This window comes from Oncorhynchus gorbuscha, unplaced genomic scaffold, assembly GCF_021184085.1.
Source record: "Oncorhynchus gorbuscha isolate QuinsamMale2020 ecotype Even-year unplaced genomic scaffold, OgorEven_v1.0 Un_scaffold_2825, whole genome shotgun sequence".
NCBI classification, from domain to species: Eukaryota; Metazoa; Chordata; class Actinopteri; order Salmoniformes; family Salmonidae; genus Oncorhynchus; species Oncorhynchus gorbuscha.
The window spans coordinates 1-26,301 of NW_025747228.1; the positions used below are offsets into that span (position 1 = coordinate 1).

Here is a 26,301-nt window from a genome sequence, read left to right on the forward strand (position 1 = left end):
CAGACCACTACAGACCTGAGGGTAATAATATCCACTACAGACCACTACAGACCTGAGGGTAAGAATATCACAGACCACTACAGACCTGAGACAGACCTGAGGGTAATAATATCACAGACCACTACAGACCACTACAGACCACTACAGACCTGAGGGTAATAATATCACAGACCACTACAGACCACTACAGACCTGAGGGTAATAATATCACAGACCACTACAGACCTGAGGGTAATAATATCACAGACCACTACAGACCTGAGGGTAATAATATCACAGACCACTACAGACCACTACAGACCACTACAGACCTGAGGGTAATAATATCACAGACCACTACAGACCTGAGGGTAATAATATTACAGACCACTGCAGACCACTACAGACCTGAGGGTAATAATATCACAGACCACTACAGACCACTACAGACCACTACAGACCTGAGGGTAATAATATCACAGACCACTACAGACCACTACAGACCTGAGGGTAAGAATATAATAATAAATAATAATAATAATATAGACTACTATAGACTAATAAGGACTAACTACATACTAGGATAGACTACTACATTCTACTATAAACTACTATAGACTACTATAGACTACTACAGACTACTATAGACTACTGTAGACTACTGTAGACTACTATAGACTAATAAGGACTAACTGCATACTAGGATAGACTACTACATTATACTGTAAACTACTAACTCCAGACTAACTACAGACTACCATAGACTATTATAGACGACTTTATATTACTACAGATTCACGGCAAACTACTATAGACTACTATAGACTACTATAGACTACTACAGACTACTATAGACTACTACAGACTACTATAGACAACTACAGATTACTATAGGCTAACCCCAGACTAACTACAGACTACTATAGACAACTACAGATTACTATAGACTAACCCCAGACTAACTACAGACTACTACAGACAACTACAGATTACTATAGACTAACCCCAGACTAACTACAGACTACTACAGACTACTATAGACTACTATAGACTACTACAGACTAACTACAGATTACTATAGACTAACCACAGACTAACTACAGACTACTATAGACTACTACAGATTCACGGCAGGCTACTATATAGACTACTATAGACTACTATAGACTACTATAGACTACTACAGACTACTATTGACAACTACAGATTACTATAGACTAACCACAGACTAACTACAGACTACTATAGACTACTACAGATTACTATAGACAACTACAGACTAACTACAGACTAGGATAGACTACTACATTCTACTATACACTACTATAGACTACTACAGACTACTATAGACTACTGTAGACTACTGTAGACTACTATAGACTAATAAGGACTAACTACGTACTAGGATAGACTACTACATTTTACTATAAACTACTATAGACTACTAGACTACTATAGACTAATGAGGACTAACTGCATACTAGGTTAGACTACTACATTCTACTATAAACTACTATAGACTACTATAGACTAATAATGACCAACTGCATACTAGGATAGACTACTACATACTACTATAAACTACTATAGACTACTATAGACTAATAATGACCAACTGCATACTAGGATAGACTACTACATACTACTATAGACTACTATAGACTAATAATGACTAACTGCATACTAGGATAGACTACTACATTCTACTATAAACTACTAACTCCAGACTAACTACAGACTACCATAGACTATTATAGACGACTTTATATTACTACAGATTCACGGCAAACTACTATAGACTACTATAGACTACTATAGACTACTACAGACTACTATAGACAACTACAGATTACTATAGGCTAACCCCAGACTAACTACAGACTACAATAGACTACTACAGATTACTATAGACAACTACAGACTAACTACAGACTACTATAGACTACTACAGATTACTATAGACTAACCACAGATTACTATAGACTACGACTACTACAGATTACTATAGACTAACCACAGATTACTATAGACTACTACAGATTATTATAGACTAACCACAGACTAACTACAGACTACTATAGACTACTACAGATTCACGGCAGACTACTATAGACTACTACAGACTACTATAGACAACTACAGATTACTGTAGACTACTACAGACTACTATAGACTACTACAGACTACTATAGACAACTACAGACTACTATAGACAACTACAGATTACTGTAGACTACTACAGACTACTATAGACTACTACAGACTACTATAGACAACTACAGACTACTATAGACAACTACAGATTACTGTAGACTACTACAGACTACTATAGACTACTACAGACTACTATAGACAACTACAGACTACTATAGACTACTACAGATTCACGGCAGGCTACTATAGACTACTACAGACTACTATAGACAACTACAGATTACTGTAGACTACTACAGACTACTATAGACTACTACAGACTACTATAGACTACTACAGACTACTATAGACTACTACAGATTCACGGCAGGCTACTATAGACTACTACAGACTACTATAGACAACTACAGATTACTGTAGACTACTACAGACTACTATAGACTACTACAGACTACTATAGACAACTACAGACTACTATAGACTACTACAGATTCACGGCAGGCTACTACAGACTACTATAGACTACTACAGACTACTATAGACAACTATAGACTACTATAGACTACTATAGACTACTACAGACTACTATAGACAACTACAGACTACTATAGACAACTACAGACTACTATAGACAACTACAGACTACTACAGACTACTATAGACTACTACAGACTACTATAGACAACTACAGATTACTGTAGACTACTACAGACTACTATAGACTACTACAGACTACTATAGACAACTACAGACTACTATAGACTACTACAGATTCACGGCAGGCTACTACAGACTACTATAGACTACTACAGACTACTATAGACAACTACAGACTACTACAGACTACTATAGACAACTACAGACTACTATAGACTACTACAGACTACTATAGACAACTACAGACTACTACAGACTACTATAGACAACTACAGACTACTATAGACTACTACAGACTACTATAGACAACTACAGACTACTATAGACTACTACAGACTACTATAGACTACTACAGACTACTATAGACAACTACAGACTACTATAGACAACTACAGACTACTACAGACTACTATAGACAACTACAGACTACTATAGACAACTACAGACTACTATAGACAACTACAGACTACTACAGACTACTATAGACTACTACAGACTACTATAGACAACTACAGATTACTGTAGACTACTACAGACTACTATAGACTACTACAGACTACTATAGACAACTACAGACTACTATAGACTACTACAGATTCACGGCAGGCTACTACAGACTACTATAGACTACTACAGACTACTATAGACAACTACAGACTACTACAGACTACTATAGACAACTACAGACTACTATAGACTACTACAGACTACTATAGACAACTACAGACTACTATAGACTACTACAGACTACTATAGACTACTACAGACTACTATAGACAACTACAGACTACTATAGACAACTACAGACTACTACAGACTACTATAGACAACTACAGACTACTATAGACTACTACAGACTACTATAGACTACTACAGACTACTATAGACTACTACAGACTACTATAGACAACTACAGACTACTACAGACTACTATAGACAACTACAGACTACTATAGACTACTACAGACTACTATAGACAACTACAGACTACTATAGACAACTACAGACTACTATAGACTACTACAGACTACTATAGACTACTACAGACTACTATAGACAACTACAGACTACTACAGACTACTATAGACAACTACAGACTACTATAGACTACTACAGACTACTATAGACTACTACAGACTACTATAGACAACTACAGACTACTATAGACTACTACAGACTACTATAGACTACTACAGACTACTATAGACTACTACAGACTACTATAGACTACTACAGACTACTATAGACTACTATAGACAACTACAGACTACTATAGACTACTATAGACTACTATAGACTACTATAGACTACTATAGACTACTACAGACTACTATAGACTACTACAGACTACTATAGACTACTATAGACTACTACAGACTACTATAGACTACTACAGACTACTATAGACTACTATAGACTACTACAGACTACTATAGACTACTACAGACTACTATAGTGTCATGTTTGTCATTTATTGTCATGTCTTGTCCCTGTGCTCCCCATGCTATTCGTTTCCCTCTGCTGGTCTTGTTTGGTTCTATCCTTCTCTCTCCCCCTCCCTCTCTCACTCTCTCGCTCTCTCTTCTCTCTGTCGTTCCGTTCCTGCTCCCAGCTGTTCCTATTCCCCTAATCATCATTTAGTCTTCCCACACCTGTTCCCGATCCTTTCCCCTGATTAGACTCCCTATTTATTCCTTTGTGATCCGTTCCTGTTCCGTCGGTTCCTCGTATTGTATTCACCATGTTGTGATTGCGTTTCGCCCTGTCCTGTCGTGTTTTTGCCGTGATTGTGTATCACCCTGTCCTGTCGTGTTTTGTGCCTTCATCAGACGCTGCGTGTGAGCAGGTGTCTCAGTCGACTACGGCCTGCGCCTACCCGAAGCGACCTGCAGTCTGTGGCCGCTTCTCCAGTTGTTTTCCCCTCTACAAATCTAGAGGATGTCAGTTATTCCGTTTTGAACATTATTAAACTCTGTTTCTGTTAAGTCGCTTTTGGGTCCTCTTTTACCTGCATGACAGAAGGAACCGACCAAGGAATGGACCCAGCGACTTCAGACGCTCGTTACACTGCCGTCGAGTTCCAAGGAGCCATGCTCGGCAGACACGAGCAGGAATTGTCTGCTGCTCGCCATGCCGTGGAGAACCTGGCCGCTCAGGTTTCCGACCTCTCTGGACAGTTCCAGAGTCTACGTCTCGTGCCACCTGTTACTCCCTGGCCTGCCGAGCCTCCAGAACCCAGGGTTAATAACCCACCTTGCTACTCCGGGCAGCCCACTGAGTGCCGCTCCTTTCTCACGCAGTGTGAGATTGTGTTCTCTCTCCAACCCCACACATACTCTAGAGAGAGCTCGGGTTGCTTACGTCATTTCACTCCTTACTGGCCGGGCTCGAGAATGGGGCACAGCTATCTGGGAGGCAAGGGCTGATTGCTCTAACAGATTCCAGAACTTTAAAGAGGAGATGATTCGGGTTTTTGACCGTTCAGTTTTTGGTGAGGAGGCTTCTAGGGCCCTGGCTTCCTTATGCCAAGGTGAACGGTCCATAACGGATTATTCCATTGAGTTTCGCACTCTTGCTGCCTCTAGTGAGTGGAACGAGCCGGCGCTGCTCGCTCGTTTTCTGGAGGGACTCCACGCAGCGGTTAAGGATGAGATTCTCTCCCGGGAGGTTCCTTCAGATGTGGACTCTTTGATTGCTCTCGCCATCCGCATAGAACGACGGGTAGATCTTCGTCACCGGGCTCGTGGAAGAGAGCTCGCATCAACGGTGTTTCCCTGCTCCGCATCGCAACCATCTCCCTCCTCTGGCTTTGAGACTGAGCCCATGCAGCTGGGAGGGATTCGCATCTCGAATAAGGAGAGGGAACAGAGGATCACCAACCGCCTGTGCCTCTATTGCGGAGTTGCTGGACATTTTGTTATTTCATGTCCAGTAAGAGGCCAGAGCCCATCAGTAAGCGGAGGGCTACTGGTGAGCGCTACTACTCAGGTCCCTTCATCTAGATCTTGTACTACTATGTCGGTCCATCTACGCTGGACCGGTTCGGGTGCTACATGCAGTGCTTTGATTGACTCTGGGGCTGAGGGTTGTTTCATGGACGAAGCATGGGCTCGGAAACATAACATTCCTTTCAGACCGTTAGACAGGCCTACGCCCATGTTTGCCTTAGATGGTAGTCATCTTCCCAGTATCAAATTTGAGACACTACCTTTAACTCTCACAGTATCTGGTAACCACAGTGAGACTATGTCTTTTTTGATTTTCCGTTCACCGTTTACACCTGTTGTTTTGGGTCACCCCTGGCTTGTATGTCATAATCCTTCTATTAATTGGTCTAGTAATTCTATCCTATCCTGGAACGTTTCTTGTCATGTGAAGTGTTTAATGTCTGCCATCCCTCCCATTTCTTCTGTCCCTACTTCTCAGGAGGAACCTGGCGATTTGACAGGAGTGCCGGAGGAATATCATGATCTGCGCACGGTCTTCAGTCGGTCCCGAGCCAACTCCCTTCCTCCTCACCGGTCGTATGATTGTAGTATTGATCTCCTTCCGGGGACCACTCCTCCTCGAGGTAGACTATACTCTCTGTCGGCTCCCGAACGTAAGGCTCTCGAGGATTATTTGTCTGTGTCTCTTGGCGCCGGTACCATAGTGCCTTCTTCCTCTCCGGCCGGGCGGGGTTCTTTTGTTAAGAAGAAGGACGGTACTCTGCGCCCCTGCGTGGATTATCGAGGGCTGAATGACATAACGGTTAAGAATCGTTATCCGCTTCCCCTTATGTCATCAGCCTTCGAGATTCTGCAGGGAGCCAGGTGCTTTACTAAGTTGGACCTTCGTAACGCTTACCATCTCGTGCGCATCAGAGAGGGGGACGAGTGGAAAACGGCGTTTAATACTCCGTTAGGGCATTTTGAGTACCGGGTTCTGCCGTTCGGTCTCGCCAATGCGCCAGCTGTTTTTCAGGCATTAGTTAATGATGTTCTGAGAGACATGCTGAACATTTTTGTTTTTGTCTATCTTGACGATATCCTGATTTTTTCTCCGTCACTCGAGATTCATGTTCAGCACGTTCGACGTGTTCTACAGCGCCTTTTAGAGAATTGTCTCTACGTAAAGGCTGAGAAGTGCTCTTTTCATGTCTCCTCCGTTACTTTTCTCGGTTCCGTTATTTCCGCTGAAGGCATTCAGATGGATTCCGCTAAGGTCCAAGCTGTCAGTGATTGGCCCGTTCCAAGGTCACGTGTCGAGTTGCAGCGCTTTTTAGGTTTCGCTAATTTCTATCGGCGTTTCATTCGTAATTTCGGTCAAGTTGCTGCCCCTCTCACAGCTCTTACTTCTGTCAAGACGTGTTTTAAGTGGTCCGGTTCCGCCCAGGGAGCTTTTGATCTTCTAAAGGAACGTTTTACGTCCGCTCCTATCCTCGTTACTCCTGACGTCACTAGACAATTCATTGTCGAGGTTGGCGCTTCAGAGGTAGGCGTGGGAGCCATTCTATCCCAGCGCTTCCAGTCTGACGATAAGGTTCATCCTTGCGCTTATTTTTCTCATCGCCTGTCGCCATCTGAGCGCAACTATGATGTGGGTAACCGTGAACTGCTCGCCATCCGCTTAGCCCTAGGCGAATGGCGACAGTGGTTGGAGGGGGCGACCGTTCCTTTTGTCGTTTGGACAGACCATAAGAACCTTGAGTACATCCGTTCTGCCAAACGACTTAATGCCCGTCAAGCTCGTTGGGCGTTGTTTTTCGCTCGTTTCGAGTTTGTGATTTCTTACCGTCCGGGTAGCAAGAACACCAAGCCTGATGCCTTATCCCGTCTGTTTAGTTCTTCTGTGGCTTCTACTGATCCCGAGGGGATTCTTCCTTATGGGCGTGTTGTCGGGTTAACAGTCTGGGGAATTGAAAGACAGGTTAAGCAAGCACTCACGCACACTGCGTCGCCGCGCTTGTCCTAGTAACCTCCTTTTCGTTCCTGTTTCCACTCGTCTGGCTGTTCTTCAGTGGGCTCACTCTGCCAAGTTAGCGGGTCATCCCGGTGTTCGAGGCACTCTTGCGTCTATTCGCCAGCGCTTTTGGTGGCCGACTCAGGAGCGTGACACGCGCCGTTTCGTGGCTGCCTGTTCGGACTGCGCGCAGACTAAGTCGGGTAACTCCCCTCCTGCCGGTCGTCTCAGACCGCTCCCCATTCCTTCTCGACCATGGTCTCACATTGCCTTAGACTTCATTACCGGTCTGCCTTTGTCTGCGGGGAAGACTGTGATTCTGACGGTTGTCGATAGGTTCTCTAAGGCGGCACATTTCATTCCCCTCGCTAAACTTCCTTCCGCTAAGGAGACGGCACAAATCATTATTGAGAATGTATTCAGAATTCATGGCCTCCCGTTAGACGCCGTTTCAGACAGAGGTCCGCAATTCACGTCACAGTTTTGGAGGGAGTTCTGTCGTTTGATTGGTGCGTCCGTCAGTCTCTCTTCCGGGTTTCATCCCCAGTCTAACGGTCAAGCAGAGAGGGCCAATCAGACGATTGGTCGCATACTACGCAGCCTTTCTTTCAGAAACCCTGCGTCTTGGGCAGAACAGCTCCCCTGGGCAGAATACGCTCACAATTCGCTTCCTTCGTCTGCTACCGGGTTATCTCCGTTTCAGAGTAGTCTGGGTTACCAGCCTCCTCTGTTCTCATCCCAGCTTGCCGAGTCCAGCGTTCCCTCCGCTCAAGCGTTTGTCCAACGTTGTGAGCGCACCTGGAGGAGGGTGAGGTCTGCACTTTGCCGTTACAGGGCACAGACGGTGAGAGCCGCCAATAAACGCAGGATTAAGAGTCCAAGGTATTGTTGCGGCCAGAGAGTGTGGCTTTCCACTCGCAACCTTCCTCTTACGACAGCTTCTCGTAAGTTGACTCCGCGGTTCATTGGTCCGTTCCGTGTCTCCCAGGTCGTCAATCCTGTCGCTGTGCGACTGCTTCTTCCGCGACATCTTCGTCGCGTCCATCCTGTCTTCCATGTCTCCTGTGTTAAGCCCTTTCTTCGCACCCCCGTTCGTCTTCCCTCCCCCTCCCGTCCTTGTCGAGAGCGCACCTATTTACAAGGTACATAAAATTATGGACATGCGTTCTCGGGGACGGGGTCACCAATACCTAGTGGATTGGGAGGGTTACGGTCCTGAGGAGAGGAGTTGGGTTCCGTCTCGGGACGTGCTGGACCGTTCGCTCATCGATGATTTCCTCCGTTGCCGCCAGGATTCCTCCTCGAGTGCGCCAGGAGGCGCTCGGTGAGTGGGGGTACTGTCATGTTTGTCATTTATTGTCATGTCTTGTCCCTGTGCTCCCCATGCTATTCGTTTCCCTCTGCTGGTCTTGTTTGGTTCTATCCTTCTCTCTCCCCCTCCCTCTCTCACTCTCTCGCTCTCTCTTCTCTCTGTCGTTCCGTTCCTGCTCCCAGCTGTTCCTATTCCCCTAATCATCATTTAGTCTTCCCACACCTGTTCCCGATCCTTTCCCCTGATTAGACTCCCTATTTATTCCTTTGTGATCCGTTCCTGTTCCGTCGGTTCCTCGTATTGTATTCACCATGTTGTGATTGCGTTTCGCCCTGTCCTGTCGTGTTTTTTGCCGTGATTGTGTATCACCCTGTCCTGTCGTGTTTTGTGCCTTCATCAGACGCTGCGTGTGAGCAGGTGTCTCAGTCGACTACGGCCTGCGCCTACCCGAAGCGACCTGCAGTCTGTGGCCGCTTCTCCAGTTGTTTTCCCCTCTACAAATCTAGAGGATGTCAGTTATTCCGTTTTGAACATTATTAAACTCTGTTTCTGTTAAGTCGCTTTTGGGTCCTCTTTTACCTGCATGACATATAGACTACTATAGACTACTATAGACTACTATAGACTACTACAGACTACTATAGACTACTACAGACTACTATAGACTACTATAGACTACTACAGACTACTATAGACTACTATAGACTACTACAGACTACTATAGACTACTACAGACTACTACAGACTACTACAGACTACTACAGACTACTATAGACTACTATAGACTACTATAGACAACTACAGACTACTATAGACAACTACAGACTACTATAGACAACTACAGACTACTACAGACTACTATAGACTACTACAGACTACTACAGACTACTACAGACTACTACAGACTACTACAGACTACTATAGACTACTATAGACTACTACAGACTACTATAGACTACTACAGACTACTATAGACTACTACAGACTACTATAGACTACTACAGACTACTATAGACTACTACAGACTACTATAGACTACTACAGACTACTATAGACTACTACAGACTACTATAGACTACTACAGACTACTACAGACTACTATAGACTACTACAGACTACTATAGACAACTACAGACTACTATAGACAACTACAGACTACTACAGACTACTATAGACAACTACAGACTACTATAGACAACTACAGACTACTATAGACTACTACAGACTACTATAGACAACTACAGACTACTATAGACTACTACAGACTACTACAGACTACTATAGACTACTACAGACTACTATAGACTACTACAGACTACTATAGACAACTACAGACTACTATAGACAACTACAGACTACTATAGACTACTATAGACTACTACAGACTACTATAGACTACTACAGACTACTATAGACAACTACAGACTACTACAGACTACTACAGACTACTATAGACTACTACAGACTACTATAGACTACTACAGACTACTATAGACTACTATAGACTACTACAGACTACTATAGACTACTACAGACTACTATAGACAACTACAGACTACTACAGACTACTACAGACTACTATAGACAACTACAGACTACTATAGACAACTACAGACTACTATAGACTACTATAGACTACTACAGACTACTATAGACTACTACAGACTACTATAGACAACTACAGACTACTACAGACTACTACAGACTACTATAGACTACTACAGACTACTATAGACTACTACAGACTACTATAGACTACTATAGACTACTACAGACTACTATAGACAACTACAGACTACTATAGACTACTACAGACTACTATAGACTACTACAGACTACTATAGACAACTACAGACTACTACAGACTACTACAGACTACTATAGACTACTACAGACTACTATAGACTACTACAGACTACTATAGACTACTATAGACTACTACAGACTACTACAGACTACTATAGACTACTACAGACTACTATAGACTACTATAGACAACTACAGACTACTATAGACTACTATAGACTACTACAGACTACTACAGACTACTATAGACTACTATAGACTACTACAGACTACTATAGACAACTACAGACTACTATAGACTACTACAGACTACTATAGACTACTATAGACTACTATAGACTACTACAGACTACTATAGACTACTACAGACTACTATAGACAACTACAGACTACTATAGACAACTACAGACTACTACAGACTACTATAGACTACTACAGACTACTATAGACAACTACAGACTACTATAGACAACTACAGACTACTACAGACTACTATAGACAACTACAGACTACTATAGACAACTACAGACTACTACAGACTACTATAGACAACTATAGACAACTACAGACTACTACAGACTACTATAGACTACTACAGACTACTATAGACAACTACAGACTACTATAGACAACTACAGACTACTACAGACTACTATAGACTACTACAGACTACTACAGACTACTATAGACTACTACAGACTACTATAGACTACTACAGACTACTATAGACTACTATAGACTACTACAGACTACTACAGACTACTATAGACTACTACAGACTACTATAGACTACTACAGACTACTATAGACTACTACAGACTACTACAGACTACTATAGACTACTATAGACTACTATAGACTACTACAGACTACTATAGACCACTACAGACTACTATAGACTACTACAGACTACTATAGACTACTATAGACTACTATAGACTACTACAGACTACTATAGACTACTATAGACTACTATAGACTACTATAGACTACTATAGACTACTACAGACTACTATAGACTACTATAGACAACTACAGACTACTATAGACTACTATAGACTACTACAGACTACTATAGACTACTATAGACTACTACAGACTACTATAGACTACTATAGACAACTACAGACTACTATAGACTACTATAGACTACTACAGACTACTACAGACTACTATAGACTACTATAGACTACTACAGACTACTATAGACTACTATAGACTACTACAGACTACTATAGACTACTATAGACTACTATAGACTACTATAGACTACTATAGACTACTATAGACTACTACAGACTACTATAGACTACTATAGACTACTACAGACTACTACAGACTACTATAGACTACTATAGACTACTACAGACTACTATAGACTACTATAGACTACTATAGACTACTATAGACTACTATAGACTACTACAGACTACTATAGACTACTATAGACTACTACAGACTACTACAGACTACTACAGACTACTATAGACTACTATAGACTACTACAGACTACTACAGACTACTATAGACTACTACAGACTACTACAGACTACTATAGACAACTACAGACTACTATAGACTACTACAGACTACTACAGACTACTACAGACTACTATAGACTACTACAGACTACTATAGACTACTACAGACTACTATAGACTACTACAGACTACTATAGACTACTACAGACTACTATAGACTACTACAGACTACTATAGACTACTACAGACTACTATAGACTACTACAGACTACTATAGACTACTACAGACTACTATAGACTACTACAGACTACTATAGACTACTATAGACTACTATAGACCATTCCAAATCAAATCAAATTGTTCTGGTCACATACAGCAGATGTTAATGTGAGTGTAGTGAAATGCTTGTGCTTCTAGTTCCGACAGTGCAGTAATATCTAACAAGTGATCTAACAATTCCACAACAAATACCTTATACACACAAATCTAAGTAAAGGGGTGGAATAAGAATATATACATATAAATATATGGATGAACGATGACCGAGCGGCATAGGCAAGATGCAATAGGTGGTATAAAATACAGTATACACAAATGAGATGAGTAATGCAAGACTACTGTAGAAAACTATACACAAACTGTACACTACGTAAGACTACTACAGACGACTATATAATCTCTACTGACAAATATAGACTACTATAGACTAACTGTAGTCTATATACTATAGACAAACTGTAGACTACGTAAGACTACTACAGACGACTATATAATCTCTACTGACAAATATAGACTACTATAGACTAACTGTAGTCTACGTCAGACTACTATAGACAAACTGTAGACTACATCAGACTACTATAGAGTAACTTTAGACTACTATAGACTACTATAGACAAACTTTAGACTACTATAGACTAACTTTAGACTACTATAGACAAATATAGACAAACTTTAGTCTATGTCAGACTACCATAGACTACGTCAGACTACTGTAGACTACTGTAGACTAGTCAGACTACTGTAGACTACTGTAGACAAAGTCAGACTATTATAGACTACTGTAGGCTACTATAGACTACTATAGACCAACTGTATACTACTATAGACTACTGTAGTCTGTCAGACTACTGTAGACTACTGTAGACTAATTACAGACTAATATAGCCTAACTGTAGACTACGTCAGACTACTATAGACTACGATAGACTAATTACAAACTCCTATAGACTAACTGTAGACTAAATACAGACTACTATAGACTAACTACAAACTGCTATAGACTAATTACAGACTACTGTAGGCTATTTACAGACTACTATATACTAAATATATACTACTGTAGACTATTTACAGACTACTGTAGACTATTTACAGACTACTGTAGACTATTTACAGACTACTGTAGACTATTTACAGACTAATATAGACTATTTACAGACTACTGTAGACTATTTACAGACTACTATATACTAAATATATACTACTGTAGACTATTTACAGACTACTATAGACGATTTACAGACTACTGTAGACTATTTACAGACTACTATATACTAAATATATACTACTGTAGACTATTTACAGACTACTGTAGACGATTTACAGACTACTGTAGACTATTTACAGACTACTATATACTAAATATATACTACTGTAGACTATTTACAGACTACTATATACTAAATATAGACTACTGTAGACTATTTACAGACTACTGTAGACTATTTACAGACTACTATATACTAAATATATACTACTGTAGACTATTTACAGACTACTGTAGACTATTTACAGACTACTGTAGACTATTTACAGACTACTATAGACTACTGTGGACTAACTACTATCCAGAAGGTAACACTACTACAGCCTGATACAATTGTATCTTATTTCAACCTACAGCCTGATAGAATTGTATCTTATTTCAACCTACAGCCTGATACAATTATATCTTATTTCAACCTGCAGCCTGATACAATTATATCTTATTTCAACCTTCAGCCTGATACAATTGTGTGTCGTGATTGCGTTTGGTGTGTTAGGACAGAATCAATTTGCGCACGATGGTATTACAGGGATATGGCTCTGAATATATACAGCAACACCTCCCCCATAAGCATTCCCGTCTCTTCTATAGATGTTATATCCTTGTATTGTTACTGCTGTATCATCAAATGAATAATCTAAGTGAGTCTCAGAAATGGCTAATATATAAATGTTATCAAATCAAATCAAATTTTATTTGTCACATACACATGGTTAGCAGATGTTAATGCGAGAGTAGCGAAATGCTTGTGCTTCTAGTTCCGACAGTGAGGTAATAACCAGTTATCTGATATCAGCAAGTTATTTTTTTATTTATCCGTTATTTTACCAGGTAAGTTGACTGAGAACACTTTCTCATTTGCAGCACCGACCTGGGGAATAGTTACAGGAGGGGGATGAATGAGCCAAACTGGGTATTATTAGGTGACCGTGATGGTATGAGGGCCAGATTGGGAATTTGGCCAGGACACCGGGGTTAACACCCCGACTCTTACGATAAGTGCCATGGGATCTTTAATGACCTCAGAGAGTCAGGACACCCGTTTAACGCCCCAACCGAAAGACAGCACCCTACACAGGGCAGTGTCCCCAATCACTGCCCTGGGGCATTGGGATATTATTTAGACCAGAGAAAGAGTGCCTCCTACTGGCCCTGCAGCACCTCTTCCAGCAGCATCTGGTCTCCCATCCAGGGACCAACCAGGACCAACCTAGTCATTGATTTCATGAACCTTATTTGTAAGGCTACATATATTAATATGGTCTATGTTCAGCCCCTTCCTGCTTATCAGAGAGACATAAATATGGAACAGAACAAATAAAGCAAGAGAAAAATATACATTCAGCAGTCCGTTCATCAATTTGTGTGTGTGTGTGTGTGTGTGTGTGTGTGTGTGTGTGTGTGTGTGTGTGTGTGTGTGTGTGTGTGTGTGTGTGTGTGTGTGTGTGTGTGTGTGTGTGTGTGTGTGTGTGTGTGTGTGTGTGTGTGTGTGTGTGTGTGTGTGTGTGTGTGTGTGTGTGTGTGTGTGTGTGTGTGTGTGTGTAGAATACAGCAGGTTTGAGGCTAAGATCCACGACCTGAGAGAACAGATGATGAACAGTAGCATGAGCTCTGGGACCCTCCGAGCCAACAGGACCTTCTATGTCAGGTAAAGTAGTGTCATGATAATGTAGCCCTATGTCATGCTAATGTCTCCCTGACATACTAATGTAGCTCTATGTCCTCTCTATGCAGGGCCCTGTTTGACTATGATAAAACAGCAGACTGTGGGCTGTTGAGCCAGGCATTGGGCTTTAACTTCGGGGAGGTGCTCCATGTGACTGACTGTAGTGATGAAGAATGGTGGACTGCTAGGAGACTGGGACAACAGGGACAACTGGAGGAACTAGGGTATATACCCAGCAAACACAGGTAGGTAACACACCTAACGCGGGTAACGCACCTGACGCTGAGGGGGACCAGACCTAACGCTGAGGGGGACCAGACCTAACACTGAGGAGACCTAACACTGAGGGGGACCAGACCTAACACTGAGGAGACCTAACACTAAGGGGGACCAGACCTAACGCTGAGGGGGACCACACCTAACGCTGAGGGGGACCACACCTAACACTGAGGGGGAGACCTAACACTGAGGGGGGAGACCTAACGCTGAGGGGGACCACACCTAACACTAGGGGACCACACCTAACACTGTAGGGGACCACACCTAACACTGAGGGGGAGACCTAACGCTGAGGGGGACCACACCTAACGCTGAGGGGGACCTAACACTGAGGGGGACCACACCTACCACTGAGGGGGACCAGACCTAACGCTGAGGGGGGAGACCTAACGCTGAGGGGGACCACACCTAACACTGAGGGGGACCAGACCTAACGCTGAGGGGGGAGACCTAACGCTGAGGGGGACCACACCTAACACTGAGGGGGAGACCTAACGCTGAGGGGGACCACACCTAACACTGAGGGGGGACTCCTAACACTGAGGGGGACCACACCTAACACTGAGGGGACCACACCTAACGCTGAGGGGGACCAGACCTAACACTGAGGGGGACCACACCTAACACTGAGGGGACCACACCTAACGCTGAGGGGGACCAGACCTAACACTGAGGGGGACCACACCTAACACTGAGGGGGACCACACCTAACACTGAGGGGGACCACGCCTAACTCTGAGGAGGACCACACCTAACACTGAGGGGGACCACACCTAACACTGAGGGGGACAAGACCTAACACTGAGGGGGACCACACCTAACACCTAAGTTAATACAGTTAACCCCCTCCTGTGTGTTTCTGTGAGTGGTCTCTAATGACGCAGTATGTAGTGCCATGTTAATGTAGCCCTATGTCTCTCTATGCAGGGTGGAGAGGAAGGAGTGGTCTCGTATGAAGAATAAGGACCGCAGCAGCTTTGTTCAGAGCTATGAAACTGTTACACAGATAGAAGGTAGGTCTGACCTGTGACCTCAGATTATTTTATTTCTCTGAAATGGTGGTAGTTTCAGCCAGTAGAACTGAAGTGGAGGGTGTGTATCCCACTCCGGCCACAAGATGGCGGTCTGACACAACCAGTGATGCTATAACTCTGAGCTATTCAATTGGGGGTATGCGGCCCCCTAGGGATCCTCTGAGGTACTGTAGGAAGTCTCTGCTCCCCTGGGGATCCACTGAGGTACTGTAGGGAGTCTCTGCCCCCTAGGGATCCACTGAGGTACTGTAGGGAGTCTCTGCCCCCTAGGGATCCACTGAGGTACTGTAGGGAGTCTCTGCCCCCTAGGGATCCACTGAGGTACTGTAGGGAGTCTCTGCCCCCCTAGGGATCCTCTGTGGTACTGTAGGATGTCTCTGTCCCCCTAGGGATCCTCTGAGGTACTGTAGGAAGTCTCTGTCCCCCTAGGGATCCTCTGAGGTACTGTAGGAAGTCTCTGCCCCCCTAGGGATCCTCTGAGGTACTGTAGGAAGTCTCTGCCCCCTAGGGATCCACTGAGGTACTGCATGTGAAAATATACATATTTAATTCTTTTAAGTGAAAAACACATTTGTATTTACTTAAATGTTTGAATGAATATCACTAGCAACAACAGGAAATAGAAACACAACATGCAACAATGTTAATGAGTTGACAAAGTTCCATTTCTTATAAAGAAATCAGTGAATTGAAGTAAATAAATTAGGCCATAATCCACGCATTTCACATGACTGGGAATACAGATATGCATCTGTTGGCCACAGATACACAGATGGGGTGGCAGGTAGCCTAGTGGTTAGAGCGTTGGGCCAGTAACCAGCAGGTAGCCTAGTGGTTAGAGTGTTGGGCTAGTAACCAGCAGGTAGCCTAGTGGTTAGAGTGTTGGGCCAGTAACCAGCAGGTAGCCTAGTGGTTAGAGTGTTGGGCTAGTAACCAGCAGGTAGTCTAGTGGTTAGAGTGTTGGGCTAGTAACCAGCAGGTAGTCTAGTGGTTAGAGTGTTGGGCTAGTAACCAGCAGGTAGCCAAGTGGTTAGAGTGTTGGGCCAGTAACCAGCAGGTAGCCTAGTGGTTAGAGTGTTGGGCCAGTAACCAGCAGGTAGCCTAGTGGTTAGAGTGTTGGGCTAGTAACCAGCAGGTAGCCTAGTGGTTAGAGTGTTGGGCCAGTAACCAGCAGGTAGCCTAGTGGTTAGAGTGTTGGGCTAGTAACCAGCAGGTAGCCTAGTGGTTAGAGTGTTGGGCCAGTAACCAGCAGGTAGCCTAGTGGTTAGAGTGTTGGGCCAGTAACCAGCAGGTAGCCTAGTGGTTAGAACGTTGGGCTAGTAACCAGCAGGTAGCCTAGTGGTTAGAACGTTGGGCCAGTAACCAGCAGGTAGGCTAGTGGTTAGAACGTTGGGCCAGTAACCAGCAGGTAGCCTAGTGTTTAGAACGTTGGGACAGTAACCAGCAGGTAGCCTAGTGGTTAGAGTGTTGGGCTAGTAACCAACAGGTAGCCTAGTGGTTAGAGTGTTGGGCTAGTAACCGGCAGGTAGCCTAGTGGTTAGAGTGTTGGGCTAGTAACCGGCAGGTAGCCTAGTGGTTAGTGTTGGGCTAGTAACCGGCAGGTAGCCTAGTGGTTAGAGTGTTGGGCTAGTAACCGGCAGGTAGCCTACATTCGTTTTCCAAGATGGCGTAGCAGTAAGTCGTCCTGTCGTCCTGTCCCCTGTATATATCGCGTCTTTTTCGTTTTTTTACATATTTTTCTTCGCATACCTCTTTAAAAACATTTTGCTAAATCTAAGCTTCCAAATACTCTCCTGCAACCCGCATCACCCAATGTAGCTATTTTTCCTAAAGTATTTATATTTACTTCGGAACCGAAACCGCTCAACTGAAGCTAGCCAGCTAATCCACCAGCTATGCTAGCGGTCTTCAGCTAACCGGTCATCAGCTAACCTTTAGCCCGGAAAGCTCTCACCAGTTCGAACAACGCGACTCTAACCAGAGCATAACGGACCTATTTATTTTTCATCCCCGGATTCCCACCGCAAACGGAGCATTTTTCAGCTGGATCTTCACAACTAGCTATCTAGCTAAACTGCAACCCCGGATGATTACCCCTGGCTAGCGTTTCCACCCACTTAGCTTGAAGCTAGCCCGGCCAGAGCACCTGTAGCACACCCCTGCTACCCTGTCTAGCTCGGGCCTACGAACTGTTAGCTTGTTAGCACAGGCCTGCTAACCGTCTGTATCGCCGCGTCCCAAACACTCTCTGGACCCATATTTACTTTCTATCTCTTTTTGATTTTAAATTGTTTATACCTTCCGGAAACCTGCCTCACCCATTGTGATACGGAATCGCTATTATTTTAAATTTTTTAGAACACACTCAAGAACCTCCAGACGCTAACCAGCTAACTAGCTACAAACTATTTAGTCATTGTTCGTTTTTTTTTTACCTGGATAACACTCGCCAGTCCAGCTTCCCTGCCCATCCACCGCTGCCCCCTGGACACTGATCTCTTGGCTACATAGCTGATGCACGCTGGACTGTCCATTAATCACGGTACTCCATTCTGCTTGTTTGTTTTATCTGTCGGCCCCGTTGCCTAGTCAACGCCATTTTACCTGCTGTTTGTTGTGCTAGCTGATTAGCTGTTGTCTCACCTACTGTTTTAGCTAGCTTTCCCAATTCAACACCTGTGATTACTGTATGCCTCGCTGTATGTCTCTCTCAAATGTCAATATGCCTTGTATACTGTTGTTCAGGTTAGTGATCATTGTTTTAGTTCACAATGGAGCCCCTAGTTCCACTCTTCATACCCCTGTTACCTCCTTTGTCCCACCTCCCACACATGCAGTGACCTCACCCATTACAACCAGCATGTCCAGAGATACAACCTCTCTCATCATCACCCAGTGCCTGGGCTTACCTCCGCTGTACCCGCACCCCACCATACCCCTGTCTGCGCATTATGCCCTGAATATATTCTACCATGCCCAGAAACCTGCTCCTCTAATTCTCTGTCCCCAATGCTCTAGGCGACCAGTTTTGATAGCCTTCAGCCGCACCCTCATACATTACATTTGACATTTAAGTCATTTAGCAGACGCTCTTATCCAGAGCGACTTACAAATTGGTGCATTCACCTTATGACATCCAGTGGAACAGTCACTTTACAATAGTGCATCTAAAACTTAAGGGGGGGTGAGAGGGATTACTTATCCTATCCTAGGTATTCCTTAAAGAGGTGGGGTTTCAGGTGTCTCCGGAAGGTGGTGATTGACTCCGCTGTCCTGGCGTCGTGAGGGAGTTTGTTCCACCATTGGGGGGCCAGGGCAGCGAACAGTTTTGACTGGGCTGAGCGGGAGCTGTACTTCCTCAGTGGTAGGGAGGCGAGCAGGCCAGAGGTGGATGAACGCAGTGCCCTTGTTTGGGTGTAGGGCCTGATCAGAGCCTGGAGGTACTGAGGTGCCGTTCCCCTCACAGCTCCGTAGGCAAGCACCATGGTCTTGTAGCGGATGCGAGCTTCAACTGGAAGCCAGTGGAGAGAACGGAGGAGCGGGGTGACGTGAGAGAACTTGGGAAGGTTGAACACCAGACGGGCTGCGGCGTTCTGGATGAGTTGAAGGGTTTAATGGCACAGGCAGGGAGCCCAGCCAACAGCGAGTTGCAGTAATCCAGACGGGAGATGACAAGTGCCTGGATTAGGACCTGCGCCGCTTCCTGTGTGAGGCAGGGTCGTACTCTGCGGATGTTGTAGAGCATGAACCTACAGGAACGGGCCACCGCCTTGATGTTGGTTGAGAACGACAGGGTGTTGTCCAGGATCACGCCAAGGTTCTTGGCGCTCTGGGAGGAGGACACAATGGAGTTGTCAACCGTGATGGCGAGATCATGGAACGGGCAGTCCTTGCCCGGGAGGAAGAGCAGCTCCGTCTTGCCGAGGTTCAGCTTGAGGTGGTGATCCGTCATCCACACTGATATGTCTGCCAGACATGCAGAGATGCGATTCGCCACCTGGTCATCAGAAGGGGGAAAGGAGAAGATTAATTGTGTGTCGTCTGTATAGCAATGATAAGAGAGACCATGTGAGGTTATGACAGAGCCAAGTGACTTGGTGTATAGCGAGAATAGGAGAGGGCCAAGAACAGAGCCCTGGGGGACACCAGTGGTGAGAGCGCGTGGTGAGGAGACAGATTCTCTCCACGCCACCTGGTAGGAGCGACCTGTCAGGTAGGACGCAATCCAAGCGTGGGCCGCGCCGGAGATGCCCAACTCGGAGAGGGTGGAGAGGAGGATCTGATGGTTCACAGTATCGAAGGCAGCCGATAGATCTAGAAGGATGAGAGCAGAGGAGAGAGAGTTAGCTTTAGCAGTGCGGAGCGCCTCCGTGATACAGAGGAGAGCAGTCTCAGTTGAATGACTAGTCTTGAAACCTGACTGATTTGGATCAAGAAGGTCATTCAGAGAGAGATAGCGGGAGAGCTGGCCAAGGACGGCACGTTCAAGAGTTTTGGAGAGAAAAGAAAGAAGGGATACTGGTCTGTAATTGTTGACATCGGAGGGATCGAGTGTAGGTTTTTTCAGAAGGGGTGCAACTCTCGCTCTCTTGAAGACGGAAGGGACGTAGCCAGCGGTCAGGGATGAGTTGATGAGCGAGGTGAGGTAAGGGAGAAGGTCTCCGGAAATGGTCTGGAGAAGAGAGGAGGGGATAGGGTCAAGCGGGCAGGTTGTTGGGCGGCCGGCCGTCACAAGACGCGAGATTTCATCTGGAGAGAGAGGGAGAAAGAGGTCAGAGCACAGGGTAGGGCAGTGTGAGCAGAACCAGCGGTGTCGTTTGACTTAGCAAACGAGGATCGGATGTCATCGACCTTCTTTTTCAAAATGGTTGACGAAGTCATCTGCAGAGAGGGAGGAGGGGGGGGAGGGGGAGGAGGATTCAGGAGGGAGGAGAAGGTGGCAAAGAGCTTCCTAGGGTTAGAGGCAGATGCTTGGAATTTAGCGTGGTAGAAAGTGGCTTTAGCAGCAGAGACAGAGGAGGAAAATGTAGAGAGGAGGGAGTGAAAGGATGCCAGGTCCGCAGGGAGGCGAGTTTTCCTCCATTTCCGCTCGGCTGCCCGGAGCCCTGTTCTGTGAGCTCGCAATGAGTCATCGAGCCACGGAGCGGGAGGGGAGGACCGAGCCGGCCTGGAGGATAGGGGACATAGAGAGTCAAGGGATGCAGAGAGGGAGGAGAGGAGGGTTGAGGAGGCAGAATCAGGAGATAGGTGGGAGAAGGTTTGAGCGGAGGGAAGAGATGATAGGATGGAAGAGGAGAGAGTAGCGGGGGAGAGAGAGCGAAGGTTGGGACGGCGCGATACCATCTGAGTAGGGGCAGTGTGGGAGGTGTTGGATGAGAGTGAGAGGGAAAAGGATACAAGGTAGTGGTCGGAGACTTGGAGGGGAGTTGCAATGAGGTTAGTGGAAGAACAGCATCTAGTAAAGATGAGGTCGAGCGTATTGCCTGCCTTGTGAGTAGGGGGGGAAGGTGAGAGGGTGAGGTCAAAAGAGGAGAGGAGTGGAAAGAAGGAGGCAGAGAGGAAAGAGTCAAAGGTAGACGTGGGGAGGTTAAAGTCGCTCATACTACTCCTTCTCTGCTCCGCGGGTGATGTGGAGGTAAACCCAGGCCCTGCATGTCCCCAGGCACCCTCATTTGTTGACTTCTGTGATCGAAAAAGCCTTGGTTTCATGCATGTCAACATCAGAAGCCTCCTCCTTGAGTTTGTTTTACTCACTGCTTTAGCACACTCTGCTAACCCTGATGTCCTTGCCGTGTCTGAATCCTGGCTCAGGAAGGCCACCAAAAATTCAGAGATTTCCATACCCAACTATAACATCTTCCGTCAAGATAGAACTGCCAAAGGGGGAGGAGTTGCAGTCTACTGCAGAGATAGCCTGCAAAGTAATGTCATACTTTCCAGGTCCATACCCAAACAGTTCGAACTACTAATTTTGAAAATTACTCTCTCCAGCAATAAGTCTCTCACTGTTGCCGCCTGCTACCGACCCCCCTCAGCTCCCAGCTGTGCCCTGGCCCCCATTTGTGAATTGATCGCCCCCCATCTAGCTTCAGAGTTTGTTCTGTTAGGTGACCTAAACTGGGATATGCTTAACACCCCGGCAGTCCTACAATCAAAGCTAGATGCCCTCAATCTCACACAAATCATCAAGGAACCCACCAGGTACAACCCTAACTCCGTAAACAAGGGTACCCTCATAGACGTCATCCTGACCAACTGGCCCTCCAAATACACCTCCCTGTCTTCAACCAGGATCTCAGAGATCACTGCCTCATTGCCTGTATCCGCCACGGAGCCGCAGTCACACGACCACCCCTCATTACTGTCAAACGCTCCCTAAAACACTTCTGTGAGCAAGCCTTTTTTAATCGACCTGGCCCGGGGATCATGGAAGGACATTGACCTCATCCCGTCAGTTGAGGATGCCTGGTCATTCTTTAAAAGTAACTTCCTCACCATTTTAGATAAGCATGCTCCATTCAAAAAATGCAGAACCAAGAACAGATACAGCCCTTGGTTCACTCCAGACCTGACTGCCCTCGACCAGCACAAAAACATCCTGTGGCGGACTTCAATAGCATCGAATAGTCCCCGCGATATGCAACTGTTCAGGGAAGTCAGGAACCAATACACGCAGTCAGTCAGGAAAGCTAAGGCCAGCTACTTCAGGCAGAAGTTTGCATCCTGTAGCTCCAACTCCAAAAAGTTCTGGGACACTGTGAAGTCCATGGAGAACAAGAGCACCTCCTCCCAGCTGCCCACTGCACTGAGGCTAGGTAACACGGTCACCACCGATAAATCCATGATTATCGAAAACTTCAATAAGCATTTCTCAACGGCTGGCCATGCCTTCCGCCTGGCTACTCCAACCTCGGCCAACAGCTCCCCCCCCCCCCCCCCCCGCCCCCGCAGCTCCTCGCCCAAGCCTCTCCAGGTTCTCCTTTACCCAAATCCAGATAGCAGATGTTCTGAAAGAGCTGCAAAACCTGGACCCGTACAAATCAGCTGGGCTTGACAATCTGGACCCTTTATTTCTGAAACTATCCGCCGCCATTGTCGCAATCCCTATTACCAGTCTTTTCAACCTCTCTTTCACATCGTCTGAGATCCCCAAGAATTGGAAAGCTGCCGCAGTCATCCCCCTCTTCAAAGGGGGAGACACCCTGGACCCAAACTGTTAGAGACCTATATCCATCCTGCCCTGCCTATCTAAGGTCTTCGAAAGCCAAGTCAACAAACAGGTCACTGACCATCTCGAATCCCACCGTACCTTCTCCGCTGTGCAATCTGGTTTCCGAGCCGGTCATGGCTGCACCTCAGCCACACTCAAGGTACTAAACGATATCATAACCGCCATCGATAAAAGACAGTACTGTGCAGCCGTCTTCATCGACCTTGCCAAGGCCTTCGACTCTGTCAATCACCATATTCTTATCGGCAGACTCAGTAGCCTCGGTTTTTCGGATGACTGCCTTGCCTGGTTCACCAATTACTTTGCAGACAGAGTTCAGTGTGTCAAATCGGAGGGCATGCTGTCCGGTCCTCTGGCAGTCTCTATTGGGGTGCCACAGGGTTCAATTCTCGGGCTGACTCTTTTCTCTGTATATATCAATGATGTTGCTCTTGCTGCGGGCGATTCCCTGATCCACCTCTACGCAGATGACACCATTCTATATACTTTCGGCCCGTCATTGGACACTGTGCTATCTAACCTCCAAAGGAGCTTCAATGCCATACAACACTCCTTCCGTGGCCTCCAACTGCTCTTAAACGCTAGTAAAACCAAATGCATGCTTTTCAACCGATCGCTGCCTGCACCCGCATGCCCGACTAGCATCACCACCCTGGATGGTTCCGACCTTGAATATGTGGACACCTATAAGTACCTAGGTGTCTGGCAAGACTGCAAACTCTCCTTCCAGACCAATATCAAACATCTCCAATCGAAAATCAAATCAAGAGTCGGCTTTCTATTCCGCAACAAAGCCTCCTTCACTCACGCTGCCAAGCTTACCCTAGTAAAACTGACTATCCTACCGATCCTCGACTTCGGCGATGTCATCTACAAAATTGCTTCCAACACTCTACTCAGCAAACTGGATGCTGTTTATCACAGTGACATCCGTTTTGTCACTAAAGCACCTTATACCACCCACCACTGCGACTTGTATGCTCTAGTCGGCTGGCCCTCGCTACATATTCGTCGCCAGACCCACTGGCTCCAGGTCATCTACAAGGCCATGCTAGGTAAAGCTCCGCCTTATCTCAGTTCACTGGTCACGATGGCAACACCCATCCGTAGCACGCGCTCCAGCAGGTGTATCTCATTGATCATCCCTAAAGCCAACACCTCATTCGGCCGCCTTTCGTTCCAGTACTCCGCTGCCTGTGACTGGAACAAATTGCAAAAATCACTGAAGTTGGAGACTTTTATCTCCCTCACCAACTTCAAACATCAGCTATCTGAGCAGCTAACCGATCGCTGCTGCTGTACATAGTTTATTGGTAAATCGCCCACCCATTTTCACCTACATCATTCCCATACTGTTTTTATACTGTTTTTATTTATTTACTTTTCTGCTCTTTTGCACACCAATATCTCTACCTGTACATGACCATCTGATCATTTATCACTCCAGGCTAATCTGCAATATTGTAATTATTTGCCTACCTCCTCATGCCTTTTGCACACATTGTATATAGACTTTTTTCTACCGTGTTATTGACTTGTTAATTGTTTACTCCATGTGTAACTCTGTGTTGTCTGTTCACACTGCTATGCTTTATCTTGGCCAGGTCGCAGTTGCAAATGAGAACTTGTTCTCAACTAGCCTACCTGGTTAAATAAAATAAAAAATAAAAAAAAGAGGTTAGAGTGTTGGGACAATAACCAGCAGGTAGCCTAGTGGTTAGAGTATTGGGCCAATAACCAGCAGGTAGCCTAGTGGTTAGAGTATTGGGCCAATAACCAGCAGGTAGCCTAGTGGTTAGAGTGTTTGGCCAATAACCAGCAGGTAGCCTAGTGGTTAGAGTGTTGGGCCAATAACCAGCAGGTAGCCTAGTGGTTAGAGTGTTGGGCCAATAACCAGCAGGTAGCCTAGTGGTTAGAGTGTTGGGCCAATAACCAGCAGGTAGCCTAGTGGTTAGAGTGTTGGGCCAGTAACCAGCAGGTAGCCTAGTGGTTAGAGTGTTGGGACAATAACCAGCAGGTAGCCTAGTGGTTAGAGTGTTGGGCCAATAACCAGCAGGTAGCCTAGTGGTTAGAGTATTGGGCCAATAACCAGCAGGTAGCCTAGTGGTTAGAGTGTTGGGCCAATAACCAGCAGGTAGCCTAGTGGTTAGAGTATTGGGCCAATAACCAGCAGGTAGCCTTGTGGTTAGAGTGTTGGGCCAATAACCAGCA

The 26,301-nt window shown here is 45.3% G+C and overlaps 1 protein-coding gene across 1 annotated transcript in view; it reads left to right on the forward strand.

The window, feature by feature from the left end:
- Window positions 1–11: 11 nt before the first annotated feature.
- The window catches only part of LOC124026774 (disks large homolog 4-like), a 31,729-nt gene continuing 5,439 nt past the window's right edge, over window positions 12–26,301 (forward strand). Inside the window, exons 1-4 of the mRNA XM_046339517.1 lie at window positions 12–21; window positions 15,426–15,528; window positions 15,615–15,791; window positions 16,753–16,838. Coding sequence (XP_046195473.1) covers window positions 15,470–15,528; window positions 15,615–15,791; window positions 16,753–16,838 — 322 coding nt within the window. The 5' untranslated portion in view covers window positions 12–21; window positions 15,426–15,469. The remainder of the gene's footprint in view (window positions 22–15,425; window positions 15,529–15,614; window positions 15,792–16,752; window positions 16,839–26,301) is intronic.